A 17,754-nucleotide genomic window follows, 5' to 3' on the forward strand; every position below is an offset into this window, starting at 1 on the left:
TGGGTGCTAAGAGGAACTGAGGAACTCGTTTCAGATGCCTGTAGCCTGGGCCGCAGTGTTCAGCTGGGAGCCCAGGAGAAACTGCGCAGCACTGAAAGCTGGCTTCCAAGTGAAAGGATAGAAGAGTTTTTTCAGGACTTTAAGACCAAACAGGAAAATTGGAACAAAATCACACTGTGGAAATGTGTGGTGGTAAGGTCAGCCTCCCTGCAGCCACCTTCATTTTGTATGTTCTCATTGCAGAATATTTAATGTCCAGGTGCTTTGGCTTTCACCAGTGCTCAGTTCATTGGTGAAAGTGGATCTTAAAACCACTTGAACATCACGTTACTCTGAAAACATCCAAAGATTATATCTTCCTGTGAAGATAACTGTGGTGTCTTTAATTGTCTTTAATAATCAGATGTCCAAGAGGAGCACAACTAAGTAGTTGCTGTGCTACACATCTCATAGTTACCTCTCAGATTTGCACTCTGGTACAGAGTAGCTTTCATAACTGTACCATATCAGGTGTTTCAGAAGAAGGCAGCAGCATTTCACACTTAGAGCAAGTGAATGGACGTGGCAGGGCTTAGTACTCCCAGGGTCTGCATGACATTAACATTAAATGTCACGCATTAAACGTATGTGACATTTCCCCGTTAAATGTGACAGGTTCTATATAAACAAAATCCCTGTGATATATAGCATTTAAAACTTGAATACGGTGCCAGAACACATACAACATAAAGTCAGCATGAATCATGATGAAATAAAATTTAACTTATGGAGATATAATGTTTTGGCACTATCAAAATGGAAAGTCAAATCAGAATATTTCTACTTTTCTGTCTAAAATTGTGTGATAACTGATGGTGCTCCCGCAAATCATGTTGATGACAGTCTTTATTGAGAGAAATCAGTTCTTTACATTCTTTTGATACAGTTGAAGAAAATAAAGATTTGTTTCTGTTCCCTAGTGGTGTGCATATTTGTATTCACTTGCTCTCCTTCTCTGAAGCTGTAAAATGGAAGATATCTATCCTCTTTCTTTCTGAAAGCCAGTGTTTATGTCAGTCGGAAGCTGCTGGAGCAGTCAGGGCTTCAAGCAGCAATGCCTGTGTTGTTCAGCAGCTGGAGAGCTTCTAGCAACTTCCCTGCTGCAGAAAAGCACACGAGAATGAGAATGTTGTGTATTTAGTTTTCCTCGTCAGCTTCGGGTACCACTGAAATGACTGACATTACCCTCTAGTCCCAGCAGGTTGTCTTAGCAAGAGCTCCATGTGCTGCAGTGCATCAGTAATGTTTCTTTTCACCATCACTGGTTGATGGTGGATGAAATGCCTTCCCTGGTGGGCTTCAAACCTTCTCCCAAACCTTCAGGTTGGGAGAAAGGATGTGGAATGGAATGACTGCTTCCTCACACAGTTGTTTTTGCCTTTAGGAGACCTGATGAAAAGATGTTGTTCAGCCCTCCTCATCCCTCTCCTTTCCAGCACATCAAGGCATTTTATTTCCCTGCTCTTCTCCAAATAACAAAGGAGAGGAATATGCTTACCCAGGTACCACTCCTGTTGAAACCCACATCAAAGTTGTAACCCTAGCATTTCAGTAGGCAACATCATATGTGTCCTGAGAGAGGACAGACAGATAGAAGTTTTCCTGAGGAAATGCATCAAGCTCAAAGCATGACATGACATATCTATAGGGAAGTAAACTGGTATTTGGTACATGATCTCAGGAAAATTTCATCTTTTCTGGCAAAAATAACTTTTTGCTAGGTAAGACACTATCAGGAGGACTCAGCTGCAGGAGTTAAGCAGCTCTCCCTGCAAATTGGCATAATGACGTTCACATCATGTTTACTCATGATGGCATTCTTTTCATACCCCATCAGAAAATAACTGTTCCGTTGTTTTACGTGCCTAATAGTCTGTACAGAAACAGAGGGGGGCTTGCTTTTTCTCACTGCATCTACAAATAGGACTTACATATATGAGGAAGGATATACTCCACTTTTTTTTTTTCTCTCAGGTGCCAAAATCAGTGAGATAAAGCAGTGCAGGCATATCTAATGGGTGTCCTGAGCTCAACTTTTGGTTTGGGTGCTAAATGTCTAATAAAAATAAAAGCAAAAACAAAAAACAAAGAAGAGTAGATACACGAATTTACCCATGTGTGGATTGGAAGAAATAAAGTGTTCAGTGCTCCCAGAAGCAGGGTATTGCAAATACAAAAGCATTGGAAGGGGAATTCTTAATGTACTCTTTCCTGGGAGCTCTTGTCTCTACGTCTCAGATTTATGTCATTTGTAAGGTGGCTTTTCAGTAGGAGAATATAATTTAACAGAAATATCCTGAGTTCCCCTAAAAATTATTAAAAAGAAAATGAAAAGGGCTTAGTCATTTGTGGTGGCAAACATCAGGACAGCTTGCTGCCTTGTAATACTTAAGGGAAGAGATTGCTTTCCTGACAGCAAACCCAGACAATTACAGGATTATTTTTTTTTTCTCTGCTGGAACAAGATGTGTTGAAGCTTGTAGAGCCCATATAGTTCATGAACTTTGGTGTGATGTGCTGAGATAGCTTTGTGTTCTTTTGGCTTCTGTGTTTTTTTCTGTGTTCTGTATTATGTTTCTATAGATCAATTTCTAAAAGCTACCGATTTTGAAGACTTGAAAAAGAAAACCATGCGGTTAACCTGTGTGACTCAGCTTAAATGTTGAGAGAGTTTCTCTCTGGGCCCAAGTATTCCCCGCTGTAAAGACTGCTTGGTGGTTTGCATGTCTTTCAGTTGCTTCTGTCATGATGCAGAGGTCAGCAGGACCAGCACGTATATTGTGAAGGCAACCACAAAAAAAGTAGCTCCTCCCGACTCTTAACCATCTACAAATTAGACTGTGCACCACTTAGTATTTTCAGAGAGACTTAAGAAATACTAGAGATACTAGAGATAATTTTTGATACTAGACATTTTTGATAGAGATCTTGATACTAGAGATAATTATTGATTTTTCAAGTTGTGGCCTTGCTGTTGTGGCCTATATCACGCTCTGCACAGTACATATTCTGACATTTTTTTCCAAATAAGTATGTTATCTGAATTACCCACTGCTAGATCAAGACATCTTTTATTCTCTGTACTACTGTCCAGGAAGCCTAAAAACTCCCTGAACAGAACTGAACACACAGTGAGGAATTACAGGTCTGGGGTTAAGTGCCTCCTGGTGAGAACGATATTACTGATAGTTAACTTGCACAGATATCCCTGGATGTCTCTTTTTCAATCTGTCATCAACATGAACCTTTTAAAATTATCTTTCAGTGACTGCTAAGAAGTTCCTGCTTTTGAATAATGATGATCTACTCTGTCTTCATTGTAAAACATAGGCTTCTGTGATACACATTTGGTCTAGTCAAATTGTCTTCTTGTTTCCATTGAGTCTAGTACTGCAGTTAAATCTTAGCAGCAAATCCTATAACCATAGAATCATTTGAGTTGGAAGGGGCTTTTCAAGGTCATCTGGTCTAGCTCCCCTGCACTGAACAGGGACACCCACAGCTCCATCAGGTGCTCAGAGCCTGGTCCAGCCTGACCTTGGGTCTCTCCAGGGATGGGGCATCATCACCACCTCTCTGGGCAACCTGTGCCAGCGCTTCACTACTCTTACTGTGAATTTTTTTTTTCTTATATCCAGTCTTAATCTCCCCTTTAGTTTGAAATTATTTCCCATTGTACTATCAGACCCTGCTCAGTAATCTGTCTCCTTCCACCTCACAGCCCCTCTAAATACTGACAGGCCGCTCTCAGCTCTCCCCACAGCCTTCCCTTCTCCGTGCTGCACAGCCCAGCTCTCAGCCTGTCCTCGCAGGGAGGTGTTCCATCCCTCAGATCATTTTGGTGGCCCTCCTCTGGATGCGCTCCAGCAGCTCCGTGTCTCTCCTGTGCTGAGCACTCCCCATCTGGACGCAGCGCTCCAGGTGAGGTCTCACAGCACAGAGCAGAAGGGCAGATCCCCTCCTCGCCCTGCTGGCTGTGCTGCTTTGGATGCTCCCAGGATCCGGTTGGCTTTCTGGGCTGTGAGGGCACAGTGCTGCCTCATTCCAGCTGCCATCCACCGGCACCCCAGTTCCTTTTCAGCAGGGCTGTGCTCCATCCTTACATCCCCCAGCCTGTCCTGACGGTGGGGGTTGCTATGACCCAGGTGCCAGACCTTGTTGAACATCATGAGGTTCTCCTGGGCTCACTGCTCAGCCTGTCTGGGTCTCTCTGGATGGCATCCTGTCTCTCAGATCTGTCAGTCACACCACATGGCTTGGTGTGATCTGCAGACTTCCAGTTTAGAGGGAAGAATGTTATGGAGGACCATGTTAAAAGCCTTACTGAAGCCTAGGTAGATGACATCAGTGGCTCTTCCCTTCGCCACTGACATACTTACGCTATCATAGAAGGCTACTAGGTTGGTCAGGCAGACTCTGCCCTTGGTGAAGCCATACTGGTTGTCCTGTATCATCTCCTTTCTTCCATGTGCCTTAGCATAGCTTCCAGGAGGATCTGTTCCATGATCTTTCCTGGTACAGAGTTCAGGCTGATCAGTCGGGAGAGCAAGGAATAATTTATATTTTTTTAGGAAAGAGGCTGCACCTATGTCATCAGAAAAAGCAGTGAGTTACTTATTTGTCTTTAAAAAGATCAGCAAACCGTGACCTCATTCGTCTGGGTGGAACAAGCTCAGGTACCAGTAAAATTGCTTGGTGATTGTTATGTGAAGTGTGAAGTTTAAACTGGAATAAATATATACAATTCTTGTGAAAAGAGAGGAGAGCAATCAACTGCTCAATTGAATCTGAAAGCTGATAACAGGTTCTTACAGTAGCTGGTAACAAATTAATTGCTTGGGACATGAAGATGGATAACAGTGATTGGTGGTAGTGTTGCTGTGGTTCATTTTACTCAGAATGAGCAAAGATTGGGACTGGCTTACACAGTTCTGCAATCAGTATTTCACTGAGCTAATGAAAAAGTCATTAAAACAGACAGTGTGTTTAGGTGTGTCGGGAGAGGTCTAAGTCTGAGAGGCACTGTGTCCTGAGCACAGCTTTGATTAAAACACTTCCCAGCTTTTTGATCTTCTACTACATTATGAGCCTTAAAACTTAAATAGTATTTAAAAAAAAAAAAAAAAAAATGTAATCTGCAAGACAACAAACATACATGCATTACAAATCCTCTTTTAAAAATATGCAATTCATTTTTTGGAGTGTTTTTTAATCTCCTAGCTGTAAAATATTGAACCACTTTGCCTTCTTCCTCTTTATAAGAGTGGGCAGATTTCTTTCATACTAGAGATGAAATTGTTGTCTGTTTTTACAAACCACCCTAACTGATAGAAACAACAAATGTCATAGAAAAATAGTTTTGTCACAGACACAAATTTTTCCTCTAATTTGGATTCAACCTTAGGGCTGATGATTGTGTTAAATCCAAAACAAGATAAAAAGCAATTAGGAATTGCCACTTTAATTTCAAGTGTCCTTCTTAACTATTTCTGTTTCTTTTTTCCTCTTGTCTTTGCTTCAAAGTGAAGCAAAACTCACAGTTTTGCTTGATTTTGAGACCTGTTTAACTACATTTGCTTTGCCTGTGCTTTTCTATTGGATTCTGAGCTGAATCCAGTTTGTATTTCAGAGCCAGCTCCTGGTGGCCTGGGAATTACAGATGCCTTGGCACTAGAACAAAAGAAAACTACTCTGAACTCTGGGAAATCTAAACTCTTTTTCATATTTCCAGTCCAGAGAGCAGGCCCAGCTTATACGCAGTTCTTTGAAATAAGGAGTTACAAAATTTAGTTTATGTGAAAATATAAACTGATTAATTTATTTTTTGTACTACACAGTGATTCTTTCTCTTCTTTTCCCTTTCCTATTCCTCACACGAGCACTAAGATAAGAATTGTAAACTAAGTTCTGTGGAGAATGAATGGTTCACATATCTTTCAGAAAGGACTAATTATATAAAATAGCCACTTGAAAACTCATTGGCTTATTTCTTTACATTTGGGAAGTGTTCAGGTTCTTTTAGGTAGCACGTAGTCAATGATGTTCTCTATTTTGAGTTGCATGTAAGTCTCAGTCTCTCTTGACATTGTGATTCCTACCACAAGGTCTTTGGTATCTTCCCCATCCACCTAGAAGATCCCTTTTGGTCGTTCATTTGCTGGTTCTGACAGCAGAACTCAGTTTACTGATCTTGCTGGTTGTTTCTTGCATGTTCCAGCTTCCTTGTTCCTCTTCTGCTAGGCTGCAAACTGCTGGGAGCACTGACCTGCACAGAGTTCCATGTCCGTGTTCTGAAAACAAAAATGGATTCTCCTTTCTGTAATTCCAGTAACAGGTCATCATTTGTTTAGCTCTTAATAGAAGAAAAGAAAGAAATGGAGGATTCGTGTCAGTCAGTCTGCACACCTTTCTTTAAAAAAAAAAAAAAAAAAACAAAAAAAAAAAACAAAAAACAAAAAACAAAAAAAAGGCAGGAAAAAAAGACCAGAAACAACTTAAATGAAACTCAGTTAAGAAGAACCAGGTAGAACACAGAGATCATGAAAACAGCTGGAAAGAAAGAGCTGGATCCATCTCAGCACAGCAACTCCATGGGCTTTCTGAAGGACTTCTGTAGGTAAATTTCCATCACCTGAGTGACCTGCATGGGGGCCTGCACCATAATTTTCCTCACTGTTTACCTAGGTGGTAGGAACAAAATGTTGTAATCAGCGATGATTACACTGTTGACCCTTCTTGAGTTCTTACTTGTCTGCTCCAGAGTTCCTTTATGTCCCAGGTCCCCTGTGGGAGGAGAGACAGCATGTTCTCATTTGTCAGTGAAATCGAAACCACATATTCCTTCAAATATAGGAAATGAAGTTGGTCATCTACTAATTTCAATGTAAAATGGACAAGATCAATTCCATAGGTCTCTTCTGGTTGAAGAATAGGCAGTGTATCATTAGGAAGCTCTGTCTGATAGTGTCTAAGCTGGTAGATACATGGTAGACATGGAAATCTCCAAGAAGAGGTGAGCACAGACCATTACCTGCTTAAAGGACCGCATGGTGAAATCTATACCATCCTGGGGAACAGCCTGCTTAGCAAAGGAAGGAATGGCTTCTATCCTTTATAAACATTAGCTCTCAGGCTTCTGCTTCAGAACTGAGAAAAGCAGCAAAGTTGATCAAACTGCTGTTTTATTTTGCACAGGGCTGAAATGCAACTGTCACCCTCAGCTAGCTAGATTAAAGGCTTTTGCGTCATTCTCTGGAATTCTTGCAGTTGCAGAAGTTGCTCTTTTTTCAATTAGCAGCACTATTACTAACATGAGCAGCTGGTAGAAGAGCATTCATAAAGCTTTCACATAAAGCTTTCAAGTCTCTTACTGTTGGCTTAGTTAGGGCTTTCTTCATCATCAACATGAACAGATTTATTGTCTTTGTCAAGGAGTGTGAACAAAAGTGATAGTGCTCACCAGGCACTTAGTTTTCTCAATTCTATTCAATTTTAATTGTAACTAGTGAAAAGAATGCTACATTTCTAGGTCGTTGTTCCAGGAAGTGTTTTAAATAGAAGTACCCTCCAGCGCTGTTCAAAATGCAATCTAAATAATGCAAGATTGTTAGCAGAAAATACAGCATTATTAAATAACACCAAGTAATGGTCAGCTATTCAAAGTCATTATTCTTGATTAGCCTGGATCATTATTATTCAGAATGTGACCAAATTTGCCATCAGTAGTACTCACAGTTTTTCAGGTAAGTTAAACAATCATTTCAGATTAATTACTGTTGATTATACTCAGTCATTCTCATACTTTGTGGATTTTAGGGCTGAAACTTTCTAAATATGTTTTGTTTTCTCCTTAAAAAAAAGGCAGCCCTTTTCCAAAGCATGTGCTTTGGGGAAGAGCTGCCTTTTGTTCCCTAAAGCATGTACTTATGAAAAACTCAGCTCAAATTATGTGTCTATTTTAGTCCAGATAACTTTTTTTTCTCAAGTCAAATCGTGTAATTCATGTAGTTTGTGAGGATGAGACTTTTCCATACTCTCTCAAGTGAACCAGAGCATGGCATTGGACAAAGAGAACCCTTCCTCTCTAAGACAAGGAACAGAAAAAAGACCTGCTGGTTTTATTACATGAGTGTTCCTGTGATGTTTTGAAGAGAATGGAGTGGGAAGGGGGAGTGTGTTGCAAGTTCAGAATTTCCTGCGGTGTATTTCCACGTCGATGGCATTTGTTGTTCATGTGGGCAGTGAGAAGTCAGAAGAGCTAATAAAGGGCTGATCTGAAATTTGGAAGGTGACTTTATCGTTGTGGCTTGTCCTGCACGCCAGGTGTCTCTTTGTGCTTCAGTCTCCCTCTTAGAAGTGAGAGGAGCAGCCGTGCCCAGCATGGCAGAAGGCCCCGAGGGGAGGCCTGCTGTCAGACACTGGGCTCGGGGCCTCTGCTGAATGCCCGGCTCTAACAGTGCTGAAAGATGGAGGTTTGAGAAGACTGCCTGTTGATGTGCCATGCAGATACTGTCTTCTGCACATAGCTCCTCATGGCATGCCTTTGACAAGATGCCATTTGCCCAGTGTTCAGTCAGCGCTTGTTTAGTGGGAAACGTCGAGCTATAACGAAGAGCCCATAATAGATCTTTCTATTTTCTTCCCACAACAGGCTCACTTGACAGGGTGACGTGTTGTTCAAACAATGCCTGAGAAAAGATCTCTTTTGGAACGTAGTGGATTTTTTTAGTTTGTTTTATTCAAAAACACTGTCATGAGTCTCATTGGAGGGAGTAGGCATCTAGTACCATTAGTGTCAAGGTCTGACTGACAGATCCCTTTGCAGGTGCATGGGGCAATTTTAGTCTGCTGTGCCATTGCCACAGCTGAAGTTTGCAGCTGAGCTGTGATGGAAGAAGTGACAGCAAAGCAGTAATATCTTCTGCAAGAGCTCTCCTCAGCTCCCTTTGATGGGAGTAACCACCCAGCATGTCAGACTTACTCCAGGCTTTTTGGTTATGGTGTAGTCAATTAAAGTGACAAAATGATGTATGATGGGAGGAAGAGCCTCGTTATATTGTCGCTTGTACTTTGTAGTTGGCTTTTGAAGGACTCTGTTTGCCATCGCATCTAATGAAGGCCAGAAGCTGACAGTGTGGCTTGTAACAATCCTGTGCAAAGAGCAAATTCTTTACAATAACACCATGAGAAACTTCTTTTTTTCTCTGCATCTGATAACTCTGTTAAAGATGTGAGTCTGAAGGAATTTAATTTAATCCTGTTTCCATTACTGTGAGGCACAGGAGTTGGTTGTTCGTGTTTATTCTAACCTGATATTAAGAAAAACTGAGCTCGGAGAACTCACAAGCCACTTGCATAGATTTAACCCCTAGGGATCTTTTGTGAGGGAGCGGGCAATGGTTTCAGTTGTTAAGGGATTGCGTTTTTCAGTATTTAAAGGCCAGAATGTGTCAGTGAAAGCATCCAGTCTGACCTGTTCCATGCCTGTGCTGGGTGTCTGCGCTTGGTGTGGGCTGCAGGGCTCAGAGAGGAGAGGCCAGGATTGCCCTTCTATATTTCAGCCCATGAGCTTTTTCTCCTCCCTGTCCACCCAAAGGGAAGTGAGAGAGTAGCTGGTTGGGAGTTGTCAGCAAGCAGAGGTCAGCCCCCCATGATACTACACACTGGGATTTTACTTAGTAGCTCCTTCAGAGGGAGGAATTCTCTATGATGTGGTTTAACATCCAGAACCAGCTGCCTAATCCTTCTCGAGGCTATATACTGAAGGTGAGAGTGGAGGTGTGCTTGTGGCATGTATAGGGAATGAGAACAATGAATAAGTGCATTCTGACCAAGGTTTGAGGTGGCAACAGTTTCCTGTGTTCCTGTGCTTGGAAGGTGAAAGAGCTGCTGTGCTGGCGTGAATCACTTGTCAGCAAAATTTCTACAAGGTTCTTCATAGTAAGCCAGAAATTAACCTCCATGTCTTCTAGTAATTCCTTTGTGCTGAAAATGCACAGTATGACAGCCACTGTTTGAATGTGTCACTGAAGTGTTTGTGAAGTGTTTGAGAAGATCAGTGCTTAACGAGGAAACTGTGATGAAATATAGTAAAAAGAAAAAAAAAAAAAAGAAAAAGAAGGAGTGAAGTAAATGACAACGTCTTTCTGTCTCTGCAGAAACTCAACGTATTGCATGAAAGTGTCCATGTCCTTGACGGTAGCTGAGAATGAATCTGGGCTTTGCTACAACAGCAAGATCAGATATCTGGAAAAATCAGAAGTTACCAAGAGAAAGACAATCTCCTGTCCTGATATCGAGGATTACAAAACAGACAGTCAAGAGCCAGATGTTGTATGGTACAAGGTAACCATTGCTGTGTCATTGGTATTGTTTCATTAAACTGTACCTAATGTCCACTGTTTCTAGTTTGAGGCTTAGAGATGGCCTTTTTTGAACCTGCAGTGGTTTCTCACTGGGTCTGGAGGATGCTCTCCCACTGTTACAAGAGCAATACCAAACTGCAGGCAAATTACCAGCATAGCCATTGACCCGCAAAAAACAGCATTAAAGAGGGTGTTCTGTTCTGAAGGTTATGTGGTTTCTGTAACAGCAGAACAATATTCCCAAACCTTTGCCTCTTTACCAGTTTCCACCTGATGGGTTGTCTCCATAGCTGATGCCACCCAATTAATTATTAGGAAGTCTGTAGGGTACTTTCATCAGGGCCTGTTAAGTTTTACCAAAATCTGCTGGGTAATTTCACAGAGATACTTGTACTTTTGCTGAGGTTCATTGAGTAATTTTACAGAGGTCGGTTAATTTTAACTGAGATTTACTAGGAACTTCTACTACTCAGCAGGTAACTGTTCTGGCTGTGCCTTCTCCAGGGCCTTTCAAGTATTGCCTAGAACTTTCAGCTGCAAACACATACATGATGTGTTACTGTAGCTAAGCAAAGAACAGGAGAATGACTAAAATGCAGGTTGCCATGCTGTGGTCAGATACCAAGTCCTAACTAAGGTCCTGGCAAATTTTACTCATTGCCTGGATATGGATTAGAATTTGGTATTTGAAAAGCCCTCGGGTGTTACAGAACCATAGAATCACCCAGCTTGGAAAAGACCTTCAACATCACCCATTCCAGCCATCCACCTATCATCATTATTTCCTCTGAAACATGGGACTGAACCATGTCCCTTACTTAATACATCTTACATTTTAGTAAGGGTATGAGGAACTGCAGGAAACAAAGGGGAGGAATAAAGAGATGGGAGTCAGAGGGAACAAGAAATAGTACTTGGACAGGGGGAAGAGTTTGGTGAGATTGATGGAAAAGAATTTGGATTGCAGTGATAAGAGGGTGATGAGTTTTGGACAAACCTGGCTCAGATATTGGAGACAGAAAAGTTAAAAAAGCAGTTAAATCCTAAATTTTGAGTGCTTGATTTGGCAACCTTAACAGCATTCTTTGAAAGTTGTTTTTTTTAATATGAAGTGTTGTATGCGGAGCTGCAGATTTTTTTGTTCCTTTGTGGGATGGAGCAGAAAAGAGCAATTTTTGAAGTTGTCATCTATTTCTATTTTTTACAGAAATCTCACATGTTCAAGCTTATAGTAACAAAACATGTCATAACCCACTGTTAGTATAAACAAAATTTTTCTTTCAGCCACTGGAGCTATTTCTTTCAGCATATGGGTGGATATCTTCAGTGCTGTTCATGCATAAAATATTTGTGCTCAGTTGAATCTGAAATCTTGATAGAAAGAAGGTACCGAAGAGAAGCTGCTGCTTGTGCCATCCGAGAACAGGAGAGGAAGGGTATTTGGTCCATATAGCCACACGTGTTGCTCAGACAGGTTTTGTGCACCAGGCTGGAGTATGACAGCTGACTGACAAGTCATCACCATGGTGAAATTGATGTGAATTGATATGGTTGGCTGCTAAGAGGCAATTGAGGTCAACAGCCTTTAGTCTAGCTTGATAATATAAAGAGACACTAATGGAATAACCTACTACGTGCAACTCCTTATTCCTAATTAACAATAAGGTGCTATCACTTCAGTTCTTGGATAATGCTTATATTATCTGGACCTGGGTCAGGAAGCTCAGTAATGTAAAATGTCAGTATTAATGTCATGTAGAAAGTTATGTCAGGTTATTGCTGGAGACACATTTCTGAAACAGCGTTTTGAAAAAACATTCTGGATGGTACTGTGGTGCTATTAGTAGAAGTCTGCCTGTTCTAGACTTTTTAGACACAAGCGAAATTTCCAGAAAATCCATAATTATTTAGATTTCAAAACAGTCTGAGGAGTGCTTGGATAACCCCAAAATAAAAACTGTGATCTGAAACTTAAGATCATACTGTGCAGTAAGCGTGTCCCTTCTCCCCTAAGTAGTGCCATGTGATATTCCAGTATAAAGCATGACCCTCATCTTCTAAAGAAGGTATCTGTTTCCAGATGTCTTACAGTGGGTCTTCAGCTTATCACCCTCTGACTTTGTGATTGAATTTAACGTGTAGGTGAAGGTATAATCGGCCATCTTCCCATGTAAATCTGCTGCAGAGGTGTTGGGAGGGAATTGCTTTCCATTATGCTGAACTATTTAGAGAAGATTTTCCAGGGGAGAGTGTAAGTTGTCCAAAATAGAATAGAATGGAAGTATATATGAGGAAGTTCTGTAGTTTCCTCCTTTATAGTTGCCTGAAAATTAAGTTCCACGTGAATTTCTCTCCTTGTGGAGGGAAGCCATCAGACCCTGGTAGTTGGGGAATTTGGATTGTGACCGGTGAACCGCTATCAGCAAAGACAGTAATGCTATACAGCTCATGGTGTGCAGGGCTCTCCTGCCTTCCAGAAGCCTTCTCTGTATGGGGAGATTAATGAATCTGAGCCAATAATTGCATCAATTTAGAGGGAGTTAACTGTAATTTAAATACGCTCTTAAAATAATTACGCTTGGATAGATTTCCACATACACACCCAACGAGGAATGATAAAACATTTGCTATCAGGGCTTGTTTTAACAGTAGTTTGAACTTCACTTCTGGCTGTGAAATATTTCTTTGGAGAGATTTCCACAGTTAGTGCCACTGATACACACACTGCTCCGTTAGGCTCGTTAGAACTGTTTTGACAAGCAGTATAAACGTGTTGTTTTTAAACAGATGTGTGCATGAAGGCATGATTGAATGAATGGGATTTAACAGTAAGAACAGTTTCAGGAAAAAAAAATCAGCTGGCACATAAAAATGCATTTTTTTAGTCTCTTCACCTGTGTACTTTTAAAAATAAATATACAGAATGTAAAACTGGTAACATACTTATGACAGGGCCTTCCAGTGCTGCTCTGCAAGGATGCATGTTTGAAATACATGCACTGTGTGTATTCCTGGAATTGTATTCCTCCTAAATTAGGGTTGAACAGAGTTCTTTGCCCATCAGTGTTCAGATTTAGTCACTCCAAGTAGGTGGCTGATGCAACTCCATTCCGCTTTGTAAATAGATCTAAAATCTGTACAGATCAGAAGGGGTCTAATGGCATTTTCCTGCTCAGATCTGTTCCCCACATAAGCCTCAAGCTGTGTCAGTGTCATGCAGCAACACAAATAAGCTCTGATTTTCAGCACAGTAGATAGGATCCAGATTCAGATCTTCCCATTCAGCGGTGTTAACTACAGGTCCCATGCAAGACAATGTTAGGGACTTTGCAGAACAGTAGATAGCACGAAAGCTGAGACCTGCAGTGAGATTGCATGGTTTAGGTATTCTTTATTTGACTGTATTGTAACTGAATTTGACCTGTTAGAGATAAGGATAAAAGCTTTGGTGCCTCCAGATGCAAGGCCGGAAGCTCACAGTCTCGTTTTCCCCTTGTTATTACCCTTTAATTTAAAATCTGACATTGAGGATTTGGAGCATATAAGGAGTCTCAGGGGAAAAAAAAAAGAAAAAAAAAGGATATTTATGTCATTTTGATCTTTTTCTGTCATACAGTAGATTTGCATGTCATTGTGTTTCCTTGTTTGTTTCCTTAAAAGAAAGCTTTGTTCAACTTTGTTTGCTGTGTGTCTGACAACACTGCTGCAGACAAACAGAAAGTGGGACGTAGACATGGGCTGTTGGGGAGAATCTCCGAGACTGTGAGGCTGCTGAAAGTGCAGAGCCTGCTGCTGATGGTATTGCAGGGTTGTTAGCTGTGCTTTGAGAGCTTGTTCTGTGTTGCCTGCTTGAGAGAGAGGAAATAAATGGCATTAAAGGTACTTGGGTCCTAATTGTGTTGCTTTGTGTGCTCTGGGCAGCAGAATTAAAGAACCAGAGCACAGAGTGTTTCAGAGCACTTTAAAGCATGATTTTGTTCACAGGTAGTACAGTCTTGATGCCAAAGCTACTAAGAAGGAATAAACATATAATCTTAAGGTACCATTCTGAAATGATTAGATTGTGCCCGTACATTTGGTTCAGAGCATTCCAAGAGGTATTCAGTCGTGAGTACCACTGTGGTGAATGGGAACAGATCTGGCTGCAAGGATCATAGTACATTAGGAAGGGGAGAGCTGTGCCTTGCACTGTGTGTATTGCATGCTATGCAGAAGGACTCAAATACTGCAGCAGGACCACAGTGCATAGCAGTGAACCTAAATCTAAGGTCTGGCTGGGAAAGTCAATGGAAGTTGCAGACTGTCAGTACCATATACACCGTGAGATGATGCACTCGGGGGTGATGCTACAAAGAACCCAGTTACAAGAAAAGGCTGAATCAGAGCTCACACCTCATTAGATTTGAGAGAAACCAGTGAGGAGACGCAGGGCCAGAAGGAAACCGGGTTTCTTGAATTATCCTGCTCACAAAACTGCTGCTGTTCTTCCTTTTTCTTCTGTTGGTAAATGAGGCTGTGACTGTGTGAAGTTTGTCTCCAGGCTGACTCTTACCAGATGTTGCCTATACTCCCCTCAAACAGAGATGTATTTTAATAGTCCGTCTTAAAATAAACGTCTTGGCAGTTGTTCATCACGAAATGAGAAGATACTTAACCATTGCTTCAGAGCATCAGATATTAAACATGGCACATGTGATACAGTGGGAATTACTGAACTTTAAGAGCATTTCTGTTTAATTTCTGTCTTCAGATTAATTCCAGTTTCAGATCTCTATGCTTTCTGAAATTATATTCAAATTTGAATTGCAAAACATGCTGAGATGGTTGTTTACTTATGTATATAACACTGAAAATCTGATCAAACAACACAGTCCTATGTCATACAAGCTGGGTAATTTTAGCAATGAATTTTTATTCTGCAGGAATGCAAGCCAAAAATGTGGAGAAGCATTGTAATTCAGAAGGGAAATACACTTTTAATACAAGAGGTCCAGGAGGAAGATGGAGGAAATTATACCTGTGAACTGAAGTTTGAAGGCAAGCTTATACGAAGAACGGTTGAATTGAAGGTTACCGGTAAGAACCTTTGTTTTGTGGCAATAAAAACAAAAAAAGTTTTAAAATTGTTAATATTGCTTTTAATGTTGGTGAATATTTGGTAGAAGAAATTCCAAACCAAATCCCAGTAACCAAGCAGTTTCAGACTAGGGGAAATTTAGGTCCAGACTTACAAAACTTCGCAGAAGATTGCTCCTACTTTTTGTTCAAAACCTGGAAATTCAAATTATGAAATGAAAGACAGACATCAGCTCACTCCATATGTTGGAGAAAGTTCTGATTCCAGTTGCATCTTTAATACTAACTTAGAGGAGAGGTTAAGTGAAGCTATATAAAGAAACTTCTGATGAGGTTTGTCTGGAATTAAACACAGCCAAAAGAGATGTCTTGAGTCATGAGTTTATTGTTCCACATTTTTTATCTTTGGCTTAATTTCTCATGGTCAGCTCCTCTAGTCTAGAGGTTTTCTTTACTGCAGAGTGTGGCACAACCTCTTCCTAGGCTGAAAGTAGGAACATTGGACTGCAGGAGGAAGGGAGAACATGCTTATCAGGGGGATCATGCATTTTGTTTCTGAGTCCATGTAGTAGTCTACTTAACGGAATGGTACTTTTCCATTTCTTTTTGTGAGGTATCAAAAATGAATGAGTATAAACGTATTGCCTATCCGTATATTCCTGATTCCTTTCCATTCCACTGTGCAGTATGACATCTATAATTATTATTTGTCTTTGGCATCTGTGGAACATTGCAAGTGTCTGAAAATAACTGGTTTTTTTCAACCTTTTGCACACAACTATATAAACAAAGGTTATTTTTTTCTTGTCTGTTGCCTGATGTACAAATTAAAATGCAGTCCTACATAAAGCAGTGACAAATAGAAATCTACTCTTTGGTATCAAACTGAACTCATCAGTATGGTATTTCTTATGTGTTCTTGAAATACAGTTCTTCCTTCTATTTTGAATGAAATCCATTTTTCTTTTCTTATCATTGTTCCTTGTTTTAAATGAGTTATTTTCCCTATGTGCCAGACCCATATATCATGTGATTCTTTATTGTCCATTTTTGACTGTGGACAGATCTCTGAAATATTGATTTGACCTACCTGACCCCAGACCTGTCAAATGAAGATATAATACCTACCTTGTGGGTAGTTGCTATCCTAGGTAGCATGCTGGTCTTCAACCAGAATATGAACAAAGTTTGACAAAGTGAAAATGAGATGCATCTAATTCAATTACAGATGATGGATATTCTTTAAATAACAGCTTGCTCTGCCTCTCATCATGACCTTGCAAGAAGTGATGTGTTCTCTCCATTATATGAACAGTGTGCTATGTTAATACTTCACAATTTAATAACTTTGTCCTAAAATAACTGTAGTATGTGTTAAAGCTTTTCATTCTATTACGAAGATGTTAGATATGGATTATTAAAATAGTAAATATGACATATGCAAATGTTTTCTCTATTTTGCATAATGCTTGAGAACCTGGAGTTTGTTCCCTTGTAATTTGGTGTGGAATTCACATTAAATTAAATTTCCTCTCGTTCATAAAGGCACGTATGTTTATGTGTTACGTCATCATAACAACCACAGCAGCAGAGTAGAAATCATCTCTATGTTTAGAAAAGATAGGTAATTTTTAACCAAACATTCTTCCTGATTTCAGTGTTTGGGAGACACGTTTTATGTTGTGTGTTTGCCAGTTGAATCTCTCTTTGTATGTGGAATAGGCTAGAAAGTTTATGTAAGTGATGATCTGTATATACCGATAAGAGCTACAGATGTAATACACAGGACTGTGTGAGCATATTATCATCTGGTGCTTTGTAAAGTTTCTTTGTCTTGTTTCTGGTCTGTGAATGTTTTATGCGGGTGGTTTTATCTTACTGGGGGAACAGGGTGTGAAAGCAAACTGCAGAGGGTCACTTGAGTCGTGCTGGAGGTCAGCTGGAGGGTCCTGAGGCAGGTGAGATCACAGGCTGAGAGCAGGTGCATGGCATGACCAGGGACTTGTTTGAGGAATATGGCTAAACATTGTTTTTATGCTTAAACAGAATTTATCATCTAGCAGCTTGTTGCCTGTTCCTTCTTACTCTTTCACCAGGCATCTCTGAGATGGCTGGATGGATTCTGCCTCCACCTTCTTTGCACCCTCCCACCAGGTGTTTCTGCTCATGGATCAGTTTTCCCTCAGCCTTCTCTCTTGCAGGTGTACCCACCTCAGATCTTTCATCCTCTCCTTGTATGATAGATGCTCCAGTTCCCTAATCATGTTTGCAGTCC

At 40.6% G+C, this 17,754-nt stretch overlaps 1 protein-coding gene across 8 annotated transcripts in view; it reads left to right on the plus strand.

Annotated features, from left to right (window-relative positions):
- The window catches only part of IL1RAPL2 (interleukin 1 receptor accessory protein like 2), a 335,542-nt gene that overhangs the window by 173,397 nt on the left and 144,391 nt on the right, over positions 1 to 17,754 (plus strand). For all 8 annotated transcript variants that reach the window (XM_019618318.3, XM_085230493.1, XM_085230497.1 and 5 more), the window contains 2 exons: positions 10,197 to 10,383; positions 15,326 to 15,479. In XM_019618318.3, coding sequence (XP_019473863.2) covers positions 10,197 to 10,383; positions 15,326 to 15,479 — 341 coding nt within the window. The remainder of the gene's footprint in view (positions 1 to 10,196; positions 10,384 to 15,325; positions 15,480 to 17,754) is intronic.

This window comes from Meleagris gallopavo, chromosome 9 (genome assembly GCF_905368555.1).
Source record: "Meleagris gallopavo chromosome 9, MGAL_WU_HG_1.1, whole genome shotgun sequence".
In the NCBI taxonomy this organism is placed as follows: Eukaryota; Metazoa; Chordata; class Aves; order Galliformes; family Phasianidae; genus Meleagris; species Meleagris gallopavo.